Raw genomic sequence first — 22,142 nt, 5'->3', positions numbered from 1 at the left:
ATGGGGGTTATTTATCAAATGTCCTTTTTTCAAAGAAATTTTCTTCAGTTGTGCCCTTTCAGTTTCTGGCATGATCTATTGATTTTCATGCACAAGTCCTCGCCATGCGTTGGCCTTTTTTTTTGCCTACATAATAAATAAGGCGCAGACGCAGATCAGAATAGTGTTTAAAGAAGCAGAAACAAGTGACTTCCCTGAATCTGCAAATATGGCTTCAAATCCTTTCAGCTTGTGCAATGAAGAGATTTGATTTTTCTGTCTCAGAGCAAACTTTGCCCACAAAATCCAAAAAGAAAAAAAAAAATTTTTTTCTTAAAAGGAGAAGTGTGGCCAGGTCCGCCGCACCCTCTGCCCCCTACCCCTCCCCGCTAGCTACCCCTCTGCTCTGCATTCTTGATGCAGTCATGCATTTGAGTTGACAATAAATTTTAGGATTCTACACAAGTAATTGAATATGATTAATAAAATTGATGTAAATATTAAGCCTGCCAACTTTGTACAATTTTGCATGTGTCTTATGCTTGTACAATTATGGTCTGTAGTCCGCACTGTTTTGTTCGCATTTCCCCGAGTGGAATGACTTTCTGCCTTTTTAAAAAAGATGTAAATAATAAATCCGACAAACACATGCCCGCCTAACCAGGCACGCCTACTTTTCTTACCAAAATCACAAAGTGATGGATAGGGAATTCTATCATAGAAAAAAGGCGCAAACACGTCATAACGCAGGTGTAACGGCAAAATCAGGTGAAAAAAAAATTGTTGATTAATGTCCCACAAAGTGTAAAGAATTTCTGCTTCGCAAGTCAGGATTTAATACCAACTCCCGCTGCAAAATACGCTACTGGCTCGAGACAGGAGCGAAGAGAACAGATTCAGTGGTGCTCCAGGTGCTGAGGTGTGCGCGCCGAGTGCTCTCATTTCAAACATTTTTACCGCAAATCTACTGAAACCACAATTACAATGAAAGGTATATTTTTCAGTGCATTCAGCTCTGTAACTTTGTGGGGCCAGTTCTATAGGCCAAGTCTACACTGTCTACCAATAAGTATTTGAACACCTGTGGTAGAATGGAAAAACAACATTTATTCATATTCGGTAGTTGGTAGAACCCAGCAGATGCTTCCTTACGGATGGTATTGATAGACACAATACTCCCGGATGCCTGGTGAAACTCCTGGTGTATGTGAGCCATCAGTTGGGTGCGGTTTCTCTGGCCAGCACTCGTGCATCTCCATCTCCCGATTTCGGAAGTCTGCCGACTCAGGGCACATTCCGACAATCACAGTTCATCTTCCACTTCATAATCACATAGGCCACTGTCTATTTTGGGTAATTCAGTTCACTTGCTATGTCCCTTAAGGATCAACCATTTCTGTGGTACCCGACAATTACCTCTTTCTCAAAATCAGACAACTCTGCACTTCATGGCATCTTGCATGTGACTAATGCCAAGGCTGTTTCCTATTTAATGGTGGAAGGCGTGACGTACATCACAACCACAGATATCTTCATTTGCATGGGTGTCCAAATGCATATTGGTAGACCGTGTAGTTGGTAAACTCCCTTTATCAGGATCACACAACTCTAATTTCTACGACATCATCTGCTTCTCTCAATTGAGGGCATTAGGCCCTACTGCATAAGGATCCTTTTTTTCCAATTGGATCTAACATATAGAGTAATCAGAGCCTGCAAATAGCATGCAGAGCCTGTTTTTGCTACTGCTATAACTAATGCTTTATGTGAAACCTAGGGGATAGTTAGGAGGAATGAATTTTTCACCAAGTTGCCTCCTCTGCTGGGGTGGTTCTCCTGCATGGACATCTTTGCAAGCTCATACGTGAAATAAATGAATAAATCTGGTGTCCTTGTGGAAACTAACATGGTGGCAGTAAACACAAAAACCTGCTGTATAAGGCATAAGAAATCTGCCCTATTATATGGGTTTTGCTACAATGGAAACATGAAAAAAATGGTTGCAGTTAAAAACTGTTCATCTAACCCAAGAAATAAAGTTACACATAAAACTGTATTTATACCTCCTCTAAGGATTAGTGAATACCAATACTATTGATTTGTAGAAAGATTTTAATGATAAATATCTTTCAAGTAAACAACGGTGCAAAGAAACACGCACTTAAAAACGCTTCCAGTCATATCCATAAAAACAATCATAAAATATCAGTAATAAAAAAAAAAAAAAAAAAAAAAAAAAGTATAAAAATACAGTTTACAGCACATACAAAACCACCAAAAATCATAACATCTGCAAAAACCTATCTTTACAAAACAGTATTAAAAAAGTGAAAACATTAAGGATTATATACAACTAGAAGGTGCATTGGCATTGGGGCTTTGATTTTAGGCCCACAGCTGTAATAAACACAGTAACATGATTTATGCTGGATAACAGTGTAACTGCTATAAATTAAATAAGTTAGTTCACATTTTGCTTGGATGCCCCTAGGCAAAGATTAAACTAATGTGTATTTAAAGCTCTCTTCAATAGTTCTATATCTTTTCTTTTTTTCGAGACGACTCTTCGACATTCATAAGCATCATGCTGTAAAGGAATATAACTATCCAGTAGTCCAATGCCCTGCTCAGCAGGACTCGTGAATAGTCTTGTCCAAGAGGGTTTAAAGTTTCCATTATATCCAATGAAGGAAATGCTACCTAAAGAAAACATATGCAGAGAAGGTTAGAAATTGTCAGTTTTACAAGAGTAAATAAAAGCATACTAAGTAGTACTACAAATTGCTTGGTATTTAAAAGCATGTTCAAATGCCCCCACCATGATACAGTGCACATTACAGTGATAAGCATTATACCGTATATACTCGAGTATAAGCCGACCCGAATATAAAAAGTCTGGTCATGTGCATTACAGCTTAGTAACTCCATGTGCCTCATAGTAATAGCAGTTAACCCCATCATGTCCCTCACATTAACCCCTTGTGTGCCTCGCATAAGAGTTACTGATATGTGAGATATGGAGGTAATAATTAGGTTTCTTCATAATTAAGGTCATTTATTAGTACCCCCATGTGCCTCACATATTAGTAACCCTTATATGGGGCACACAGGGGTTAATATGAGGGACATGATGGGGTTAACTGTTATTAATGTGAGGCACATGGAGTTACTGAAACTAAATTAATAACCCCAAATACCTATAGTAGCTCAAGCAGGTACCTGTGCGCTTTACTTTCACTTTATTTTAGCTTCCTCTCCTCAATGCAGGGCAGCAGCTGGGGCTCCTAGGCTTTCATCTCTCTTGCTAGAGAAGGGGGAGTTTCCTATATCATTACTGTAGCACTAAAGGACCTCCCAGTTTGTTTAATTTATGCGGGTCCTGTGCTCTGTGTCTCATTTTGCCAATGCAAATGCATTAGTTAAGGAAACGATTGGGGGCCCATGACCAATGCATTTGTATTAACAAAATGAGGATTAATAGTTGGGTCTTGGTGGGCCAGTCCAACCCTGGGTTGGACCCTGAATTGAGTATAAAAACTGTGCTGAAAAAGTCAGCTTATACTCAAGAATATACGGTACCTTTGTTTTGAATGTAAACATTTAGCACATTGTGAAAATACCACTAATATTTTACACTGGTAGATACTTTTGTGCAAACCTTTATTGCAGCAGAATTTTTAAGGGGAAAAAAAAACAAAAAAAAAAAACCACAAACTTTGTTTGCAGCTAGAAGTCTAATCCATCCAAAGCCCAAGATGCACAAAACCTGCTGTTTGTGATGTGCAGAAAACATACGTGGCACTTATGTCCACATACATATTCACATCACTAGGGGAGATTAGATATGCAACTGCTCACCCTCTGACTCGGAAGGAAGGGAGGAATGAAAAGGAAAAGAAAAAGAAAAGATAGAAAATGCAGAAAAGATTAGAATGAAAGTCTTCCCTCTTCCACATCCACCTGCAACTCTCTACTTCATTACACAGGCATACCAGGATTGAAGGCCAAGAAAAGTTTTAAAAGGGATTGTCGGTTTCATTATTATTATTTTTAGAATTTAATACTGCTGCTAGTGGAGCCTTAAACAAAACATAGTCACCTCTCCCTGAGCCTCAGTTTCCAGCAGTGGCAGCTATGATCACCTGTATACAGATTGTGGCAGGTGACTGCTGCAGCCAAAGACCTCACAGGTGACCTCTTTATAATATTAAAACATAACATTTATTTATTCCTATATAAAATACCTTGATCCCTTATAAAATATCCTTGTGTAAGGACAACAGATAGTCAAGCTTTCAGACTCAGCACATGAGTATTATTCTTTCCTCACCCATGTAGCAAAGCCCAACCGTCTATCAGATGTAATAAATAGAAACTGTCTTACCAGGTCTAGTCGCCGGCTGGAGTACTGTGGACAAAGGGTTAATTCAGGAATCCTCCCTATATGTCACGGGGTGACTAATGCTATACAGTCTCAGAACACTTCTCACTGACAAGTGTGTGATGTGATAATAGCAGTGGTAAAAGGAGATGTTTCTGTAATGAAAAATTCTATTGTAGTAATTCTTTTTGACCACAAGATGCCGCTGTGTTAGGTAAAGGAAAAACCAGGAAGTGACGAGTTGAGGAAGTGGACTGCTGTAGTGGGGGAGAAGAAGCTGGCTGTGAGCAGTGAGAGATCTGAGGGACAATCCATTGCCATCCGCTGCCCTGCAACGCTTGTTTCAGGCCAGGGCCAGCTCTGGAGAAGCCCGAACCTGTTGCTGGTTCCCATGTCAGGAGAGTTGGAGACGATTGCTGTGCAGACGCCGCGGAGCGGATGACAAGAAGGACCAGCCCTTGTGACACCGTGTTCCAGTTGCCTGGAGGCAAAGAAATTCCTGTTTCCTTCGGAAAGTCCATCTGACTGTTCGCCCCCTTGCTAACCCGGGTAAGCGGAGCTCCGATTCACCTTTCATAAGGGTGAATAGTGTATACACGCAGTAAATAGTTTTTTTTTTTTTTGTTTTTTTTTTGGCGCCAAAAACCTAGCATAGACTGGTTCCGGCCATTTTGCTTTAAAGCGAGTTCTATCCAAACGGAGATACAGCACGTGTTGTCCTGCTATTCAAAAGAGACACTATATCCTGGATTATAGTACCAGAAGTATGTCATAAGAGGAGTTATTTGTTTCACTAAGACTTGTGCAGCTAAGCACCAACTTCTGATAAAACAAAACCGGTTGCTGAAGTCTTCCCTGCAGGGTTGGGGTAGTGTGTTGAAATGTGGATATTGGGGAGTGGGTAAGTTAAATAGTAAACTGTGATATTGTTAACCCCAGTGTGACACCGCAGGTGATCTTCCTCTGCATACTTACATTGTTTTGTTAGCTTGGTATTAATAGGTAAATTGCAGCTGCTATATATATGTAGCCGCTAGTTAAAGGCATAGTTCACTAGTTCTGACATATTAGGTCACGGTGCAGTGTCACTCAGGGGTCTCAGCCCTCGGCTGAGTGTCTTGTAATTATTGATTTCATCAGGCCTGTTAGCCTGGAGTTCACCCCAAAAGGGTATAGAGTAAAATTTATATTTCTTACTTCGTGTCTGGTGTGGTTGTGCCTGTCCGTGGAACCGCTGTATCCTAAAAGTTCCTGCAAGAGCCCCGGTAGTCAGTCGGCTGCCGTGTCTTTCCCTTCCTCCTCCCCCCTTACATTTTTGGCGTAGTCGGCAGGATACGGTGCCACCATGGACATGGACAACGCATCTGGGGACGCGCCCTTGGTGGACGCGGACCGTGTGCCTAATGGCGGGGTGGCTGTAGGTGCTGTCCTCCCGCCTGTTGCACCTACCCTTGCACCGACAGCCCCAGTCAGGTGTTTACCAGCAGGTGCCATCTTAAACCAACTGACTAAATTTGACGGACATAACATGTTGCTGACCGATTGGACTGAACGACTGAGGAGTGCGATTAAACTGTGTAATCTAGCCCCCGAACTCCAACCGGAGGTAGCGATAAATGCTCTGGAAGGGAATGCCCGACGGACAATCACATTACTGCCAGAGTCCCAGAGGAGTACGGTGACAGACATAGTAAACAGGTTGGAGAAGGTTTACGGGAACCGTGCCCCGTCAGTTGATTTACTTGCCCGGTTTGTTAATCGGAGACAGGGGGAGGGGGAGACCGTCCCTGAGTATGCTAATGAACTACAGGGGTTGTTAGCTGATGTCCGGAGGGCCGAATCCCACGCCCAGCGTGCCCCTGAGGAAGATGACGAGCTGTTGAGGGACTATTTTATTCGGGGATTATGTTTGAGTACGGTGAGGCGGGAACTACAGAACCGCGTGCTGGCGGACAAGACCCTGACCTTTGTCCAGATTCTGGAGGAGACCATCGCCAGGACTCAAATGGAGGAGCCAGAGGTGGGTCAGGTCGCCATGCAGAGAGCTGGAAGGGTGATGACCAATGCTGTAGGGGGTGAGACAGAGGCCCAGATGAGAGAAATGCAGCGTACTATAGATGCGCTAACCCAACAATTGAGCCAGGTGCAGAGTAGGGTACAGACTCCTGCTGCTGGGAACCCGTTACCAACTCCCTCAGACGGGCCCCCATGTCAATGCTCAGCAAGACCCCCCATGTGGCAAACAGAGGAACCACAGGGAAGGCCATCTCCATCACGGCCGTGGTATCGCTCTCCTCCTGACCCCCAACTGCGACAGAGGCCACCACCTCGGGAGTGGGACTATAGCAATGTTCAATGTTGGCAATGTCAAGAGTTCGGGCATATCTCAAGGAACTGCCCAGGACCGAGAAGGGCCAGGCCCAGCAACTCACCGCCGTTAAACGGGAGACCTCCGCGATAAGAGGGCGCACCGCGGGGGTATCAGGGGGCCCAAGTGCTCCAAAAAGCCCACATGATTTGATCGCAAAAAGCCCCGTGCTGGAAGTGAGTTTTGAGGGAAAGAAGGTCCCCTGCCTAGTGGATACGGGTTCTGAAGTGACAACAATGCCCTTAGACTATTTTGAACGGCACCATGGCCACCTTATGCGACCAAACACCGGAATGGTTATCCGACTGAGAGCGGCAGATAATGGAACTATCCCTGTACATGGGGTAGTCTGGATGCGGCTTCGGGCCTGTGGCCAAGAATTAGGAGTCAAGGGAGTTATCCTTGTCAAGTCTACCTACTTGCCGGAGGTCCCGGTGATTCTAGGCATGAATGTGTTGCGAGACCTGAACCACGTGCTTTTCACCAAGAAAGGACCGGAGTACTGGAAGCGGACTACGGCACATAGGCCAACACAGCAAGTTTTCCGGCAAATTGTCCAGACTTGCCGAATCCAGAAGGGACTCCCTGAAAACCACCGGCTGGGGGCGGTGTATACCCCGAATGGTGCGCCCGTAAAAATACCTCCCCGGCAGGAACGGACATTGATGTTGCCTGTGGGGACCAATCTGAATGTGGACGGATTGGATGTCGAGCTGGAACCGGTAGAGCGGTGTGAAGAGATAACTGGTGTGATGTTTGGGCGAGTGGTGGCCACAGTCCGAAACGGGCGAGTGCCGGTGCGGTGCGTGAATCTACAGGATCATGAAGTGACCCTACCAAGGAGAGTCAAGGTCGCCAGAGTCTTCCTACACCAGGGTGAGACAGCCCGGAGAAGACCCTTTACTCTTAGGGAAGAGAGAGGGGACGTTTGGACCTTGGCGGTACAGATGGATCAACCTGAAAAACCCACGCCCGAGTGGAATGGGAGGAAGATCCTGGAAATGATGGGAATAAACCGTCCCTCTTTGAGTCCAGACCAAGTACGGCTAGTGGAAGAGACCCTATGGGAGTTCCAAGCTGCATTTTCTAGGCATGACGAAGACTTTGGCTGTACGTCTGCTATCGAGCACCGAATACCGACCGGGAACACGGCCCCAATCCGTGAAAGGTATCGACAGATCCCACCAAACATGTACCAAGAAGTGAAGGAGATGTTACATCAAATGTTGGATAATGGCGTGGTACAACCAAGTCAGAGTCCGTGGGCTGCCCCGGTGGTGCTGGTCCGAAAAAAAGACGGCACCTTACGCTTCTGTGTCGACTACCGGAAGCTGAACGCAAAGACAGTGAGAGACTCTTATCCCTTGCCGCGGATCGAGGAATCCTTATCCGCATTGGGAAAGGCGAAATACTTCTCATCCCTAGACCTGGCGAGCGGATACTGGCAAGTGCCAATGGCAGCAGAAGACAGACAGAAAACAGCGTTCATCTTGCCGATGGGCTTGTATGAGTTCAGAAGGATGCCCTTTGGATTGTCCAATGCCCCCGGCACGTTCCAAAGACTCATGGAGTATTGTCTTGGTGACCTAAACTTTGAGTCAGTGCTCATCTATCTGGACGATATTGTGGTCTTCGGATCGTCCTTCGAACAACATCTTCAGAGGCTGAGACAAGTCCTGAAGCGCCTGATGGAGCATGGGCTCAAGGTCAAGCCCAAGAAGTGCCAGCTGTTCCAGACACAGATTGAGTACCTGGGGCATATTGTCTCTGCTGAGGGGGTGCAACCGGCAAGCAGCAAGGTGGAAGCGGTACAACGCTGGCCTGTCCCAAGAACCCTCAGGGAACTTCGCGCATTCTTGGGCCTAGCTGGATATTACCGGCGCTTCATAAGAAATTTTTCAAAGAAGGCAGGACCGCTGAACGAATTGCTGAGGGGGACCTCCCGGGGGCCAAAGAACCAGCCCATTCCATGGGGAGAGAAACAACAACAGGCGTTTGAGGAGTTGAAGGAAGCCCTGACGAGTGCACCAATACTCGCCTATGCGCAGTTTGACAAGCCCTTCATGTTATACACAGATGGGAGTCTCCATGGCCTAGGTGCGGTGCTCGCCCAAGAACAAGATGGCCGTGAGAGGGTCATAGCCTATGGAAGCCGGTCCCTGAGGGAGACAGAGAGGAACTTTGACAACTATAGTTCATTCAAGCTGGAACTACTGGCCCTAGTGTGGGCCATGACGGAGAAATTCTCAGAATACTTGACAGGAGCGGAAGTGACTGTTATGACCGACAACAATCCCTTGGCGCACCTAGACAATGCAAAGTTGGGTGCTTTGGAGCAGCGATGGATGGCCAGGTTGTCCAGGTACAAGTACAAGATCAAGTACCGATCCGGTAGAGAAAATGCAAATGCGGATGCCCTGTCTCGAGTGACGCCGGATGACTCCGGACGAGATAAGGATGGAGAGTTGGAAGACTCAGAGGTTCCCCACTTGGGTAGAATACCCTTGTTTGTGATACTGGCACGGACAAGTGGGGTGGTGACAGACCGACCAGTGTTGCTTGGGAAAACCCATGGAGATTGGGTATATGCTCAGAATGATGACGTGACCCTAAGAAAGATCAAGCAGTGGGTGATGGCAAAGGAGTGGCCTACCCCGATGGAGCGCAAACGCTTGCCACCTATGGGGGCAAGAGTAATGCAACAGTGGGATAGACTGAAGTGTGAGAATGGGTTACTGTACCGTAAAGTATATTTAGAGACTGAGTTGGAGGTGAGATGGCAACTAGTAATACCAAGTACCAGTGCCAGGGAAGTTGCCCGTGAGGCTCATGTGAGAGGGGCCCACTTTGGTCCTGATAAAACGTTCAAGTGGCTCCAGCGATTTGTCTATTGTCCTGGTCTTGAGCAGACAGTGCAGGACGTGTGCCAAGCCTGCAGGGCCTGTGAGCTCGCTAAACCCCCAGAACAAAGGGCCCCCACTCAGACGATTAGGACCACTGCGCCGTTGGAGGTGCTGATGATTGATTATGTCCTGATAGGACACTCCAACAGCGGACATCAGTACTGTTTGGTAATGACCGATCATTTTACCAAGTTTGCAGTAGCAGTAGCTACGAAAGATCAGACTGCCGAATCTGCCGCCAGGGCTGTGTGTAAGCACTTCATCCAAGTGTATGGGTGCCCCACTCGTATTCACTCAGATCAGGGGGCATGTTTTCAGGGGCGGCTCATGTCGGAGTTGTATCGGGTGTATGGTATCCACAGATCCCGGACGACTCCTTATCACCCAGAGGGGAATGGGGCCTGTGAGCGATTCAATCGCACCCTCCTTCAGATGTTGCGAACGTTGGAGAAAGATCAAAAAGCTCGGTGGCCAGAGAGCTTAGCTGAGTTGCTCTGGGCCTATAATAATCGGGTCCATAGTACCACCGGCTACACGCCATACCTGATGCTGTTTGGGCATCCCGGACGGGAGATTGAAGAATTGAACTTGACAAATCCTGAGAGAGAGGGCGCTTGCTCGCCCGATGACTGGGTAGAACTACACCGTCGAAAACTGCAGACCATACACCGATTGGTGATTGACAAAACCCGACTGTCCAGTCACCCAGACAAGACCCCGGTTCAACATGAACCCTTCCAACCTGGGGACAGGGTGTTAGTAAGGGCCAAGAGACCCTCGGGAAAGTTGGATGATCGGTGGGAGGCAATGCCATATCGAGTAAAACGAAGGGTCATCCCTGACGGACCAGTGTATGAGATAGAGCCTGAAAGGGGTGAAGGAGTTACCCGGACTCTTCACCGTAATATGCTCAGACCTTGTAATTCAGAGACTCCCACAACGGAGACTGAGGTGCATCGGTTGAATCCGACAGCCCCAACCTTCACACCTGCTGCACAGATTGATCCCGATGAGTGGTGGGATGTACCAGTTCCCATGTCTGAAACGGTTCCAGCCGTGGTGATCTTACCTCCACGGGAGGGGACGACACTAATGGCTGCTCCTGTACAGGAACCTGAGCCGACCTGTGGGAATGAAGTGACTGATGCCCCGACTTTACGCAGAACGCCAAGGTCTAATGCTGGGGTTCCCCCACAGCGATACGCCCAGGATGAGTTCGTCTGGGGAGGTCTGTCGAGGACGCCGACCTCTAGTGGGGTGGTGTGTCACGGGGTGACTAATGCTATACAGTCTCAGAACACTTCTCACTGACAAGTGTGTGATGTGATAATAGCAGTGGTAAAAGGAGATGTTTCTGTAATGAAAAATTCTATTGTAGTAATTCTTTTTGACCACAAGATGCCGCTGTGTTAGGTAAAGGAAAAACCAGGAAGTGACGAGTTGAGGAAGTGGACTGCTGTAGTGGGGGAGAAGAAGCTGGCTGTGAGCAGTGAGAGATCTGAGGGACAATCCATTGCCATCCGCTGCCCTGCAACGCTTGTTTCAGGCCAGGGCCAGCTCTGGAGAAGCCCGAACCTGTTGCTGGTTCCCATGTCAGGAGAGTTGGAGACGATTGCTGTGCAGACGCCGCGGAGCGGATGACAAGAAGGACCAGCCCTTGTGACACCGTGTTCCAGTTGCCTGGAGGCAAAGAAATTCCTGTTTCCTTCGGAAAGTCCATCTGACTGTTCGCCCCCTTGCTAACCCGGGTAAGCGGAGCTCCGATTCACCTTTCATAAGGGTGAATAGTGTATACACGCAGTAAATAGTTTTTTTTTTGTTTTTGTTTTTTTTTTGGCGCCAAAAACCTAGCATAGACTGGTTCCGGCCATTTTGCTTTAAAGCGAGTTCTATCCAAACGGAGATACAGCACGTGTTGTCCTGCTATTCAAAAGAGACACTATATCCTGGATTATAGTACCAGAAGTATGTCATAAGAGGAGTTATTTGTTTCACTAAGACTTGTGCAGCTAAGCACCAACTTCTGATAAAACAAAACCGGTTGCTGAAGTCTTCCCTGCAGGGTTGGGGTAGTGTGTTGAAATGTGGATATTGGGGAGTGGGTAAGTTAAATAGTAAACTGTGATATTGTTAACCCCAGTGTGACACCGCAGGTGATCTTCCTCTGCATACTTACATTGTTTTGTTAGCTTGGTATTAATAGGTAAATTGCAGCTGCTATATATATGTAGCCGCTAGTTAAAGGCATAGTTCACTAGTTCTGACATATTAGGTCACGGTGCAGTGTCACTCAGGGGTCTCAGCCCTCGGCTGAGTGTCTTGTAATTATTGATTTCATCAGGCCTGTTAGCCTGGAGTTCACCCCAAAAGGGTATAGAGTAAAATTTATATTTCTTACTTCGTGTCTGGTGTGGTTGTGCCTGTCCGTGGAACCGCTGTATCCTAAAAGTTCCTGCAAGAGCCCCGGTAGTCAGTCGGCTGCCGTGTCTTTCCCTTCCTCCTCCCCCCTTACATATACATATTCTCACAATGACCCTCAGTTCCCCGTAACTCCCGCCCTGACAAGGGCAGTCCACAGCTGTCCCTTACAGTTGCCTGGTATAATACCGTACATATCCCTACGCATTTCCTGGCACCGTATTGCGCCAATCATCAGGGGATTTTCAAAAACACTAAAGTATCCAAGTACTATGCCTACCCACAGTGGTGAGACTAGACTAACTTCGCTAGACAGTGCTAACTAGCATGACTACCAATAATGACTATGATAGCAAATGAGGAACGATACCTGGTTTCTTTTTAAAGCCATCCAAGCTCCACCTTTTCTTCTGTCACCAAGTCCATTCCCATACAAACTGTCCGGAGATTTCGCGCCCTTTCCGCGCCTGGTGATGACGTAACATGGGACCACGTCATCCCCCTTCCCCTTCTCTGTAAACGGAGTGCCGAACAGAGATAATGCACATGCGCATTCAGCGTCAGGCGTCTCCTAGGAGATTCTCACGTGCACACTACACAGCTCGGCCGTACAGTGACGGCCGGCACTCACATGTCTTAACTCAGCAGCTCGTGTCTCAGCAGAGAGGGCCAGGGGCTGGCAATGCCTTAGCCACGCCCCTCATCCATTGATCTCTCCCCCACTCACAGTAACCTGGCAGTGGGGGCTCCTAACTACCCAGGACATACTGCATACTGTTAACCCCTTACTCTCCCATCTCTTTTTAAAAAAGGACCTAGACGGGTGTTCTTAAAGGGGCCACATATACAGCTAGAGCCGCAACTATATTGCTCCTAGAGCATTTTTGGCCAGTTCATTACAGTTAATTTTTATTCTACAGAAACACCTTTTTTCGAGGCTAATAAATTGATGGTTAGGAGCATGTGTATCTAAACATCCCTCCCCTTTCGCATTTAAGATTAGATAAAACAAAAGTTCAGTTGTTCATTTAGCCCCCGAGGGGCCTCCGTTTTTAACCTGAAAATCCATCTTGTTTCACACTGTAACGTTTTTTTATTCCAATCACCCCCTCTCGGGTTCGGTTTTACAACATCAATCCCTGTGAACCTAAGACAATTTGGATTCCCCTGGTGCAATGTATTCACGTGTCTCGCAACAGGGGTATACCCAGTTGATACCCCTGTTGCGAGACACGTGAATACATTGCACCAGGGGAATCCAAATTGTCTTAGGTTCACAGGGATTGATGTTGTAAAACCGAACCCGAGAGGGGGTGATTGGAATAAAAAAAACGTTAGTGTGAAACAAGATGGATTTTCAGGTTAAAAACGGAGGCCCCTCGGGGGCTAAATGAACAACTGAACTTTTGTTGTTTTATCTAATCTTAAATGCGAAAGGGGAGGGATGTTTAGATACACATGCTCCTAACCATCAATTTATTAGCCTCGAAAAAAGGTGTTTCTGTAGAATAAAAATTAACTGTAATGAACTGGCCAAAAATGCTCTAGGAGCAATATAGTTGCGGCTCTAGCTGTATATGTGGCCCCTTTAAGAACACCCGTCTAGGTCCTTTTTTAAAAAGAGATGGGAGAGTAAGGGGTTAACAGTATGCAGTATGTCCTGGGTAGTTAGGAGCCCCCACTGCCAGGTTACTGTGAGTGGGGGAGAGATCAATGGATGAAGGGCGTGGCTAAGGCATTGCCAGCCCCTGGCCCTCTCTGCTGAGACACGAGCTGCTGAGTTAAGACATGTGAGTGCCGGCCGTCACTGTACGGCCGAGCTGTGTAGTGTGCACGTGAGAATCTCCTAGGAGACGCCTGACGCTGAATGCGCATGTGCATTATCTCTGTTCGGCACTCCGTTTACAGAGAAGGGGAAGGGGGATGACGTGGTCCCATGTTACGTCATCACCAGGCGCGGAAAGGGCGCGAAATCTCCGGACAGTTTGTATGGGAATGGACTTGGTGACAGAAGAAAAGGTGGAGCTTGGATGGCTTTAAAAAGAAACCAGGTATCGTTCCTCATTTGCTATCATAGTCATTATTGGTAGTCATGCTAGTTAGCACTGTCTAGCTAAGTTAGTCTAGTCTCACCACTGTGGGTAGGCATAGTACTTGGATACTTTAGTGTTTTTGAAAATCCCCTGATGATTGGCGCAATACGGTGCCAGGAAACGCGTAGGGATATATACGGTATTATACCAGGCAACTGTAAGGGACAGCTGTGGACTGCCCTTGTCAGGGCGGGAGTTACGGGGAACTGAGGGTCATTGTGAGAATATGTATAGGGAGGATTCCTGAATTAACCCTTTGTCTACAGTACTCCAGCCGGCGACTAGACCTGGTAAGACCGTTTCTATTTATTACATCTGATAGACGGTTGGGCTTTGCTACATGGGTGAGGAAAGAATAATACTCATGTGCTGAGTCTGAAAGCTTGACTATCTGTTGTCCTTACACAAGGATATTTTATAAGGGATCAAGGTATTTTATATAGGAATAAATAAATGTTATGTTTTAATATTGGGCATCAGTGCTTTTGCTTATGTAATAATATCTGGTGTAACTGTGTGTGTCCTTCAGACACTTGGATTGGCACACCATAGCTCCAATTGCTGTATGATTTGACCTCTTTATAAACAGCATGTCACAGCAGTCATGTGCAGTTTATCAAGAGATTACAATACCAGATGCCTGTGTTTGGCTGCAGTGGTCCCTGGGAAGTCAATGGCGACATCAGCAGGGGGGGACCTGTATACAAACAAAGAGCTACCAGTCCTGGAGGCCTGGGAAAAGGAAAGTACTAGTTTATGGTCCCACTATCAGCAGTAATAACCCTCACCCAAAAGGCACTCATGGCAGGCTTTAACCCTACAGGAGCCTTATTCAATCAAGCCCAAGTCTCTATTCCACCTTTTTTGCCTCCCAAAAATTTGTGATTAAGTAGCAATCAGGATATCGGCCTTTCAAAGATTTTTTTTTTTTTTTTTTTAAAGGCAACGTGTCATTTTAGCTGCATCATGAATACAGTAAGAACAAAGTGCATAAGAATGTCATGTAAATACAATCTTTCCTCCAATTCTACCAATTCAGTATTTTTATTTATTCACCAGGACATTGTACAGAATACTAAATGGTTTCATTATGAAGTACAATTTGTCCCACAAAAAACAAAGCCCTCAAACAGCTCTGAGCAGAATTTTAAAAGTTAAGCCTTTTGGAAAATGTGGAGCAAAAAACAGATGTGACGTAATTCTGTTAAACATTAATACAATGAGCAACCATTCAACCCTTAGATTTCAGAAGAACAATCATTTAAATCCATCCATGTGAAAGGGTTAATTGGAAAGATTAACTCTAATTTCTTATAAACTGGTTGTGGATATCCACCAGAATTTGGAAGCCAAACATCCCAAATCTGAAATTAAACAAAACGTTTCTTCATCTAAAATGGACTTTCAGAAGTTTGACATTGATGGTCATGGTCACTTAGTTTCAGCTTCTTGTAAGAGAATGCAGTATTATCAGCAACTTACCATTCTTCTGAAGAAATGGCACTTTGGCTGTACCAAGGTCATATAATTTATGTGCAAGTTTACCATAATCCACTATACCTCCACGTGAAGCAATGGCAACTATTGACCTAGTATAGAAAAGAAAAACTCAGTTACAATTACAATAGGATTTACACACTAAAATAAAGCTAAAAGCGTTTCCTTGAGCTTGCCAGCAAACATCTGCTGGACAAATGTAACATCACAAATAGGCTATTCAGAAACCCATAACAGCTCGAGCAATCACGACAGAGCAGATATACGTTTTAGCTATAGGACATATGGATAGGGGTTGAATTCATTAAACAACCCCTTAAAAGTAACATGCTAGATCCACCAGAACAAGGCAATTGTAGTAAACACCATCTAGTACAGCCAGTAGATGAGGATCCTGAGATCTGCCTCTACATCACTTAACTCCTTATCCATTTGCCTTGGTAGGAGAGTCCCTCAGGAAGGCTCATGCCGTGGTAGTCCGAGCCCAACCTTCAATTGCTACTTATATAACACATTTAAATGACTAGCATGTAAACAATCTCAGCTGCCGAAATAAGGTATTTGTAAATGATAACTCATATGATGACCATAGGATAAGTCTTTAGTATCAGATTGGTTGGGTTGGCCGACCCTCAGCCAATCAGTGGATGCGACTGCCAGAAGCCATATATTAAAGTATAGTCAGAAGCAACCCTGCTCCCATTCAAGTGGGAGTGGGGCTGCAGCTCAAGGCAGAACCACAGCTACATTGTACGGACGGCGAGTTCCATAAAGTTTACGTAGCTCCATACATTGTAGTGGTAGCTCCTGGAACTGCAGTTCTGCTCCAATTCACATGAATAAGAGCAGGGCTGCTTCTGGCTATATACTAAGCATATGGCTTCTGGGGGCCGCATCAGCTGATTTCTGGGGTTTTGGACCCCTATGTATTACTAATGATCTATCCACAGCATAGGTCATCAGTATCAAATAGCTTCAGACAACCCCTTTAAAAAAAGGGAGAGGAAAGCAGCTTCATTAGTGGAGAAATTTTTAGTTTTTACATTTTTAATAGTAATAAAGCTTCTTATATGCACTTGTCCTATCCATTTATGAAAAGATGTGTTTATGTTGTTTTGGAGGAAGTTAAAAAAATTTTTTAACAATCTAAAATCATACTATGTTGTGCTCTTTGTCAGCTTTGTAAGGACAATGCATGTTTCCATAAAAATAGATGTGCTATAGAAGAAGAAAAAAAATACACTATATACATACACCCACCTTTGGGGGACCTTATATTCTAAATATTTTTCCAGTTGCTCAAAATCTTTTTGTGGAAAGTACAAGTCTTCTTTTACAGCTCCAGTGCAAGCGTCAATGACAACAACGAATAAACCAACTTCTTGGAAGGAATACTTTGTGCCATTAACCTGAAAATACACAAAGGCAACAAAAAGATTGCCAACCATAATAGGAGTAGAAGCGCTTTTCTCCGACATCCTCTCATCCAAACCTATGATGACATTTCTTATAAGAAGACCCTTTAATCTTTCTGAAGAAGCTAGAAAACTTTAGAGTTAAAGTGAATTTAAATTTCCTCACTGCTGGAGGAACCTAAAATAGAGAAATCCCTGGACAGAATGACAGCCAAAAAGTTAAAGTCAATAAATAGCAAGTCAGCTAATATTTTACTTTCTATGCTCAAAGGACAATGTACTTCTCAGTGCAGAACTAAAAGGTGGCATTTTCCTCACCCTTCCGTTACCAAAATTCTAATAGTTTTATAGTCCTAAAAATCGTACTAGACACAGGGGATGATGAAATAACACAATGAGGCCAGGGTTCCCATGTACTGTAAACGCTGTGGCAAAAACCAAAGCGTTTTATGGTACCTGCAAAGTGGATGGAACTCTGGCTAATCCCATCCACAGCAGACAGTGAGATTTCATAAAAGTGTTGTTGTTTTTTTTAATCGCAGCATGTTAATTATATGAATGGAAATGCTAGCATTTTCTGTATAGGTATAATTCAAGCAGAAATTCTGCGGCCTATGAAAAGCACTACGAGAAAAACCACAATGAGTTTGACTTTTTTTTTTTTTACTGCGGCACACTCCTTGGCGGCTATAGCTCAAGGCTCTTTTCATATCTGTATTGTAGCTTATGTTTAAAATGGCAGCAACAATAAGATAAGATAAGATAATCCTTTTATAGTCCCACAGTGGGGAAATTTCAATGTCATGCTGATCCCATTGCATAATGTTTAGAACAAAACCTAAAAGAAATAATTTATGCTGAGCCCATGACAAACCCAACAGACCCCATTATAGCACCATCAGGTGCTGTAAGGGTCAGTGATATGCTGCACCATATATATCAAGGCAGAACAATGGAATCAATAATTGCAGAGGTGAAGAGAGCCTTATGAGTCAAATGAGTAAAATGAATGGGAATACAATCATTGAGCGACACCCCCGCCCACTGCACTCATAAGCCCTGAATTAGCATGTCTTATTTTAAAACATGCAGCTGAAGAAGAAGAATTTAACATGGCAGGATGGCAAGATATCAAAATCATGTTTTTCCTTGATTACAAAAGTATTGGCTATTCCTCCAAGTTTATATAAAAGAAAAGTATTAAATAAGATAAATAGGGCTTATTAATAACTATAACATTCAATGTTAAGAGGACTAAGGTTTTTAGAGAAAAAACACTTTTGTACTTTAGATTAGTTGTTTGTAAAGAACACAGTTTCTTACCGAAATAAAAGACTCAGCAGCCCTTTGTCGCAGTTCTTCTTTACTAAGTGATTGAATACCCACAGGGAGGTAGATATTATGTGGATCACTGGTAAAGGCAACCTACAAACCGAACATAAAATACACATATCAAATCATAAAATCCCCATTTTATACAATTTTACAAATTGGGAAAATTGAAGTACAACGTGCATTTTTTTTTTGTTTTGTAGTTTGGTAGCTAAATGTAATGGCAGGCAATGTACCAGCAAGCTACTGTTCAGACCATCATATTCAGGCTGAATCTCCAGAAAATTAGATACAGTATATACGGACCCAGATTCAGAAAATACCATAAATAAGCTCATTTGTCAGTCTGGTTGGAAAACTTAAATTGGCTTAAAAGGGGTTACCCAAATTATCATAATATAACTAGAGATGAGCAAGTACTATTTGAAACGGCCGTTTCGAATAGCACGCACCCATAGGAATGAATGGAAGCGGTCGGCACGCAGACTTTGCCGGCGGCCGGCCGCTTAACCCCCTGCGTGCTGGCTACGTCCATTCATTCCTATGGGTGCATGCTATTCGAAACTGGAGTTTCGAATAGTACTCGACAGACCTTTCACCACCTCCACAGTATCTTAAGGATAGAACAATTTTGAATATTTGGATACCCCCTCTAGAAAGCACCTGCCAACTCTTCTAATCTGTGTTTTTAGCAAATATCAGTATCCCTCATGATATAGCAAGAACCTTTTGCTATTCCGAAGATACTCCAAAATGAAGTTCTAACAAGGCTAAAGTGACAACTAGTATCATTGCACTTGTCAAAGGGAAGTGTCCATATACAATCTGACAGCACTGATGGCGCAGTGGCAGACTGTATAAGGACACACCACAAATGGTAACACCCAGGTGTCAAGGTACTTACAATTTACAGGAGGAGTAATAGAACTCTACATTGGGCCACTCCAGAAATATCGTTATGGGAAATACTGGTATTTACAGAAAACAGACAGACAAGTCCGAACATACTCGTATAGGTCAGGTCCTTTCTAGACATAAAAGTAAGCAAGGACTATAGTTGCACTCACTGTTGTCTTACAACCTGCCAGACAGTTAGGAGGGGGTACAGCTATAATAGGAGACATTTGGCACCCGAGAGAAGGGCCATAATGGAGGTAGAACGTTCTGGAATATTTTTTTGTGTATTTTTACTGTTTATTGTCCCTCCAATGTCCACTTCAATTTAAGAAAAAGCAATAAGATACTGCACCTTGCTACCACAACACTCAAGTGTTTAGACTGAGAATAGCTCCTTGCATTCATCAGCCATGAACAAACAGAGGAGACAGATTTTATTTGCTTTTTACTAAGAACAGCTTGTGTGCAGCCACTACACTTCAGGAACACTGGTGCCACGCTCTGCAATTCAGTCATTTATGCTTTCACACAAGACAGGATGTCTTCAGCTTTGCCATTTAAGTGTGGTGTGCGGCTATATTTTGGTATTCCAGCCAAAATGAAAAATCTCTCAATACAGTGAGTGTGTTGAACAGAAAGCCAATTACATAACCAGCGGATTTGGAATTCATTCAAGAGATTTAATACACTTAGTATATTGGATGCCTCAAATATGTATAAAAACTTAACATGTATCATTCTGGCTCCTAGAGAGTGTAGGAACTGCTCAAAGGGCAGTTTTGCTTGATACCTTAGATCGGGGGTAAGCAAACTTGGGCACTAAAGCCATTGTGAAATTACAACTCCCGGCATGCATACTTGCTCTGTTCTGGAAACTTCCTTAGAAGTGATTGGACCATGTTGGGAGGTGTAGCTTCACAACATTCGAGCGTCTTAAATCTTGAAAGTTCAAATATCTCAACTTCTTTTGGAAAGGATAGTTACAATCTCCCATTCAAATCTTTCCAAGAAATGCATTTCTTAATACACATCTGGAGGTCAACCTCGTAAATTTGAAGGTCACAGCAGAAAGTTTTTTTAATGAGTTTTAAAGTTGGTTATGGGTCCGGTTTTCTTGAGAAACTCTGCTCATAAAAAGCAAACATGGGGTGCAACTATGTCACTAGTGAACCTATTCACCCTTGTGAATGGTGACTATTCTTCTGTATATGAGCAGCCAGAGAAATTTCTCTTCAGGACTGATGAAGAACCCTTTTGTAATCCTTTATCATATTTGCGCTTCAATTAAATCAATTAACTCTGGTCATTCTGACCTTTTAATTTTATGCATATGACTGGAATACAACTTTGTGTTGTACAGAGCCTTAATAAGACATATGTAGAAGTTCCTAGGGCCCAGCTTCTCCCTCATGCCTCTAATTCCATACGGTCTCTATTGCAACTTATGTACAGAAAACCCTGAGAAACACTGCTAGGAGAAAATCTGACATATTCCACCAAATTGAAACCATTATGGCAGCACATTCACACATTTCAGATGCATTGTGTGCTGTAACATTACAGCAATTGCAACTTCAAAGTCTTCAGACCATTTTACTTTTGCACATTTTATATTGAAGTCCCATAAATCTGCACTCAATACCCAATGTTGCATGGGCATAAGCATTAATAGTCTTACGATACTTTAAATTTTAGCTCTGGGGGCCTCTTCTTTCTCTCATGCGAGAGGTTTCTTCAATCTATGTAAGCTGAAATTTTTTCTGTACTGGAATTACCCAAGGGCACAGCACCCCTGGTAACTCTTAAATGGAAAAAAGTTTGAAACAACCAGGGCACTTCCTAGAGCTTGCCGTCCCACCAAACTGAGCAACCGGGGGAAGAAGGGCCTTGGTAAGATCAAGAACTGAAGAACCTAAGTGCAGATGGAAGAAACTTCCAGAAGGTGAACCATCACAGCAGCACTCTACCAACAGCAGCTTTATGGCAGAGGGGACAGAACAAAAGCTTCTCCTCCTTAAAAGACATGGAAGCCAGTATGGAATTTGCAATGAAAAAGGACATAAGACTCTCAGACTGAGGGAAAAAAATCCTCTGGTCTGATGAAATGAAGAATTAGCTTTTTGGCCTCAATTCTAAGTCAGCTCTGAAGAAAACCAGGCATTGCTCATCACTTGCCCTATACCATTCCCTACAGTGAAGCATGGTGGTGGCAGGCTCATACCCTGAGGTATTTTCACGCTGAGGGATAGCACAATGGAGCAAAACCATGAGAAAGGCTTAATATGGAAAGACCTGAAAATGGCTGATCGTCCCCATCCAACCTGACAGGGGTTTGAGAAGAAGATCTGCAGATAAGAAAGGAAGGGGAGGGGGAATATCACAATCCAGGTGTGCAAACCTTGTGGCATCAAATGGAGAAGAATGAAGACTGGGGGCTGTAATCCCTGCTAAAGGTGCTTCAACTAAGTACTGCATAAAGGCCCTGAATACCCATGTCAAGGCAATATTTTAGTTTTTTCTATCCAATGTAGAAAGATTTCTAACCATCTGTTTTTTCACTTTGTCAGCATTTTTAATTTTAGCACAAAGGGGAACTATAAAATGTGAAAGAAATGAAAGACTAAAGAATTTTCAAATGAATTGTAGATGGTTCTAAAAATATAGGTGAAAATTGGATCATGAGAACGAGGGACCTATGAACTTGAACTCAGCAGCAGTCAAGCATTGCGTTGTTGCTCCATTCCAAATTCAATGAGAGTGATTAAGATAAAGTGCTTTAGTCTGTTACCTGCCAGTCCCATAGTCTTTGAATGGGGAAGCAACACAAAACCCACAAATTTTGTGACCGGTGGGTTTACT

General features: G+C 44.1%; 1 protein-coding gene across 1 annotated transcript in view; it reads right to left on the bottom strand.

Annotated features, from left to right (window-relative positions):
- Positions 1-2,201: 2,201 nt before the first annotated feature.
- The window catches only part of CEMIP2 (cell migration inducing hyaluronidase 2), a 100,787-nt gene continuing 80,846 nt past the window's right edge, over positions 2,202-22,142 (bottom strand). Inside the window, exons 21-24 of the mRNA XM_075278799.1 lie at positions 18,378-18,479; positions 16,900-17,048; positions 15,625-15,731; positions 2,202-2,679 (exon numbers count right to left, since the gene is read on the bottom strand). Coding sequence (XP_075134900.1) covers positions 2,483-2,679; positions 15,625-15,731; positions 16,900-17,048; positions 18,378-18,479 — 555 coding nt within the window. The 3' untranslated portion in view covers positions 2,202-2,482. The remainder of the gene's footprint in view (positions 2,680-15,624; positions 15,732-16,899; positions 17,049-18,377; positions 18,480-22,142) is intronic.

The sequence above is a fragment of the Leptodactylus fuscus genome, chromosome 1, assembly GCF_031893055.1.
Source record: "Leptodactylus fuscus isolate aLepFus1 chromosome 1, aLepFus1.hap2, whole genome shotgun sequence".
Classification (NCBI taxonomy): domain Eukaryota; kingdom Metazoa; phylum Chordata; class Amphibia; order Anura; family Leptodactylidae; genus Leptodactylus; species Leptodactylus fuscus.
The sequence above is the reverse complement of the archived record's forward strand: the minus strand, read 5'-3'. Positions and strand labels throughout refer to the sequence as shown.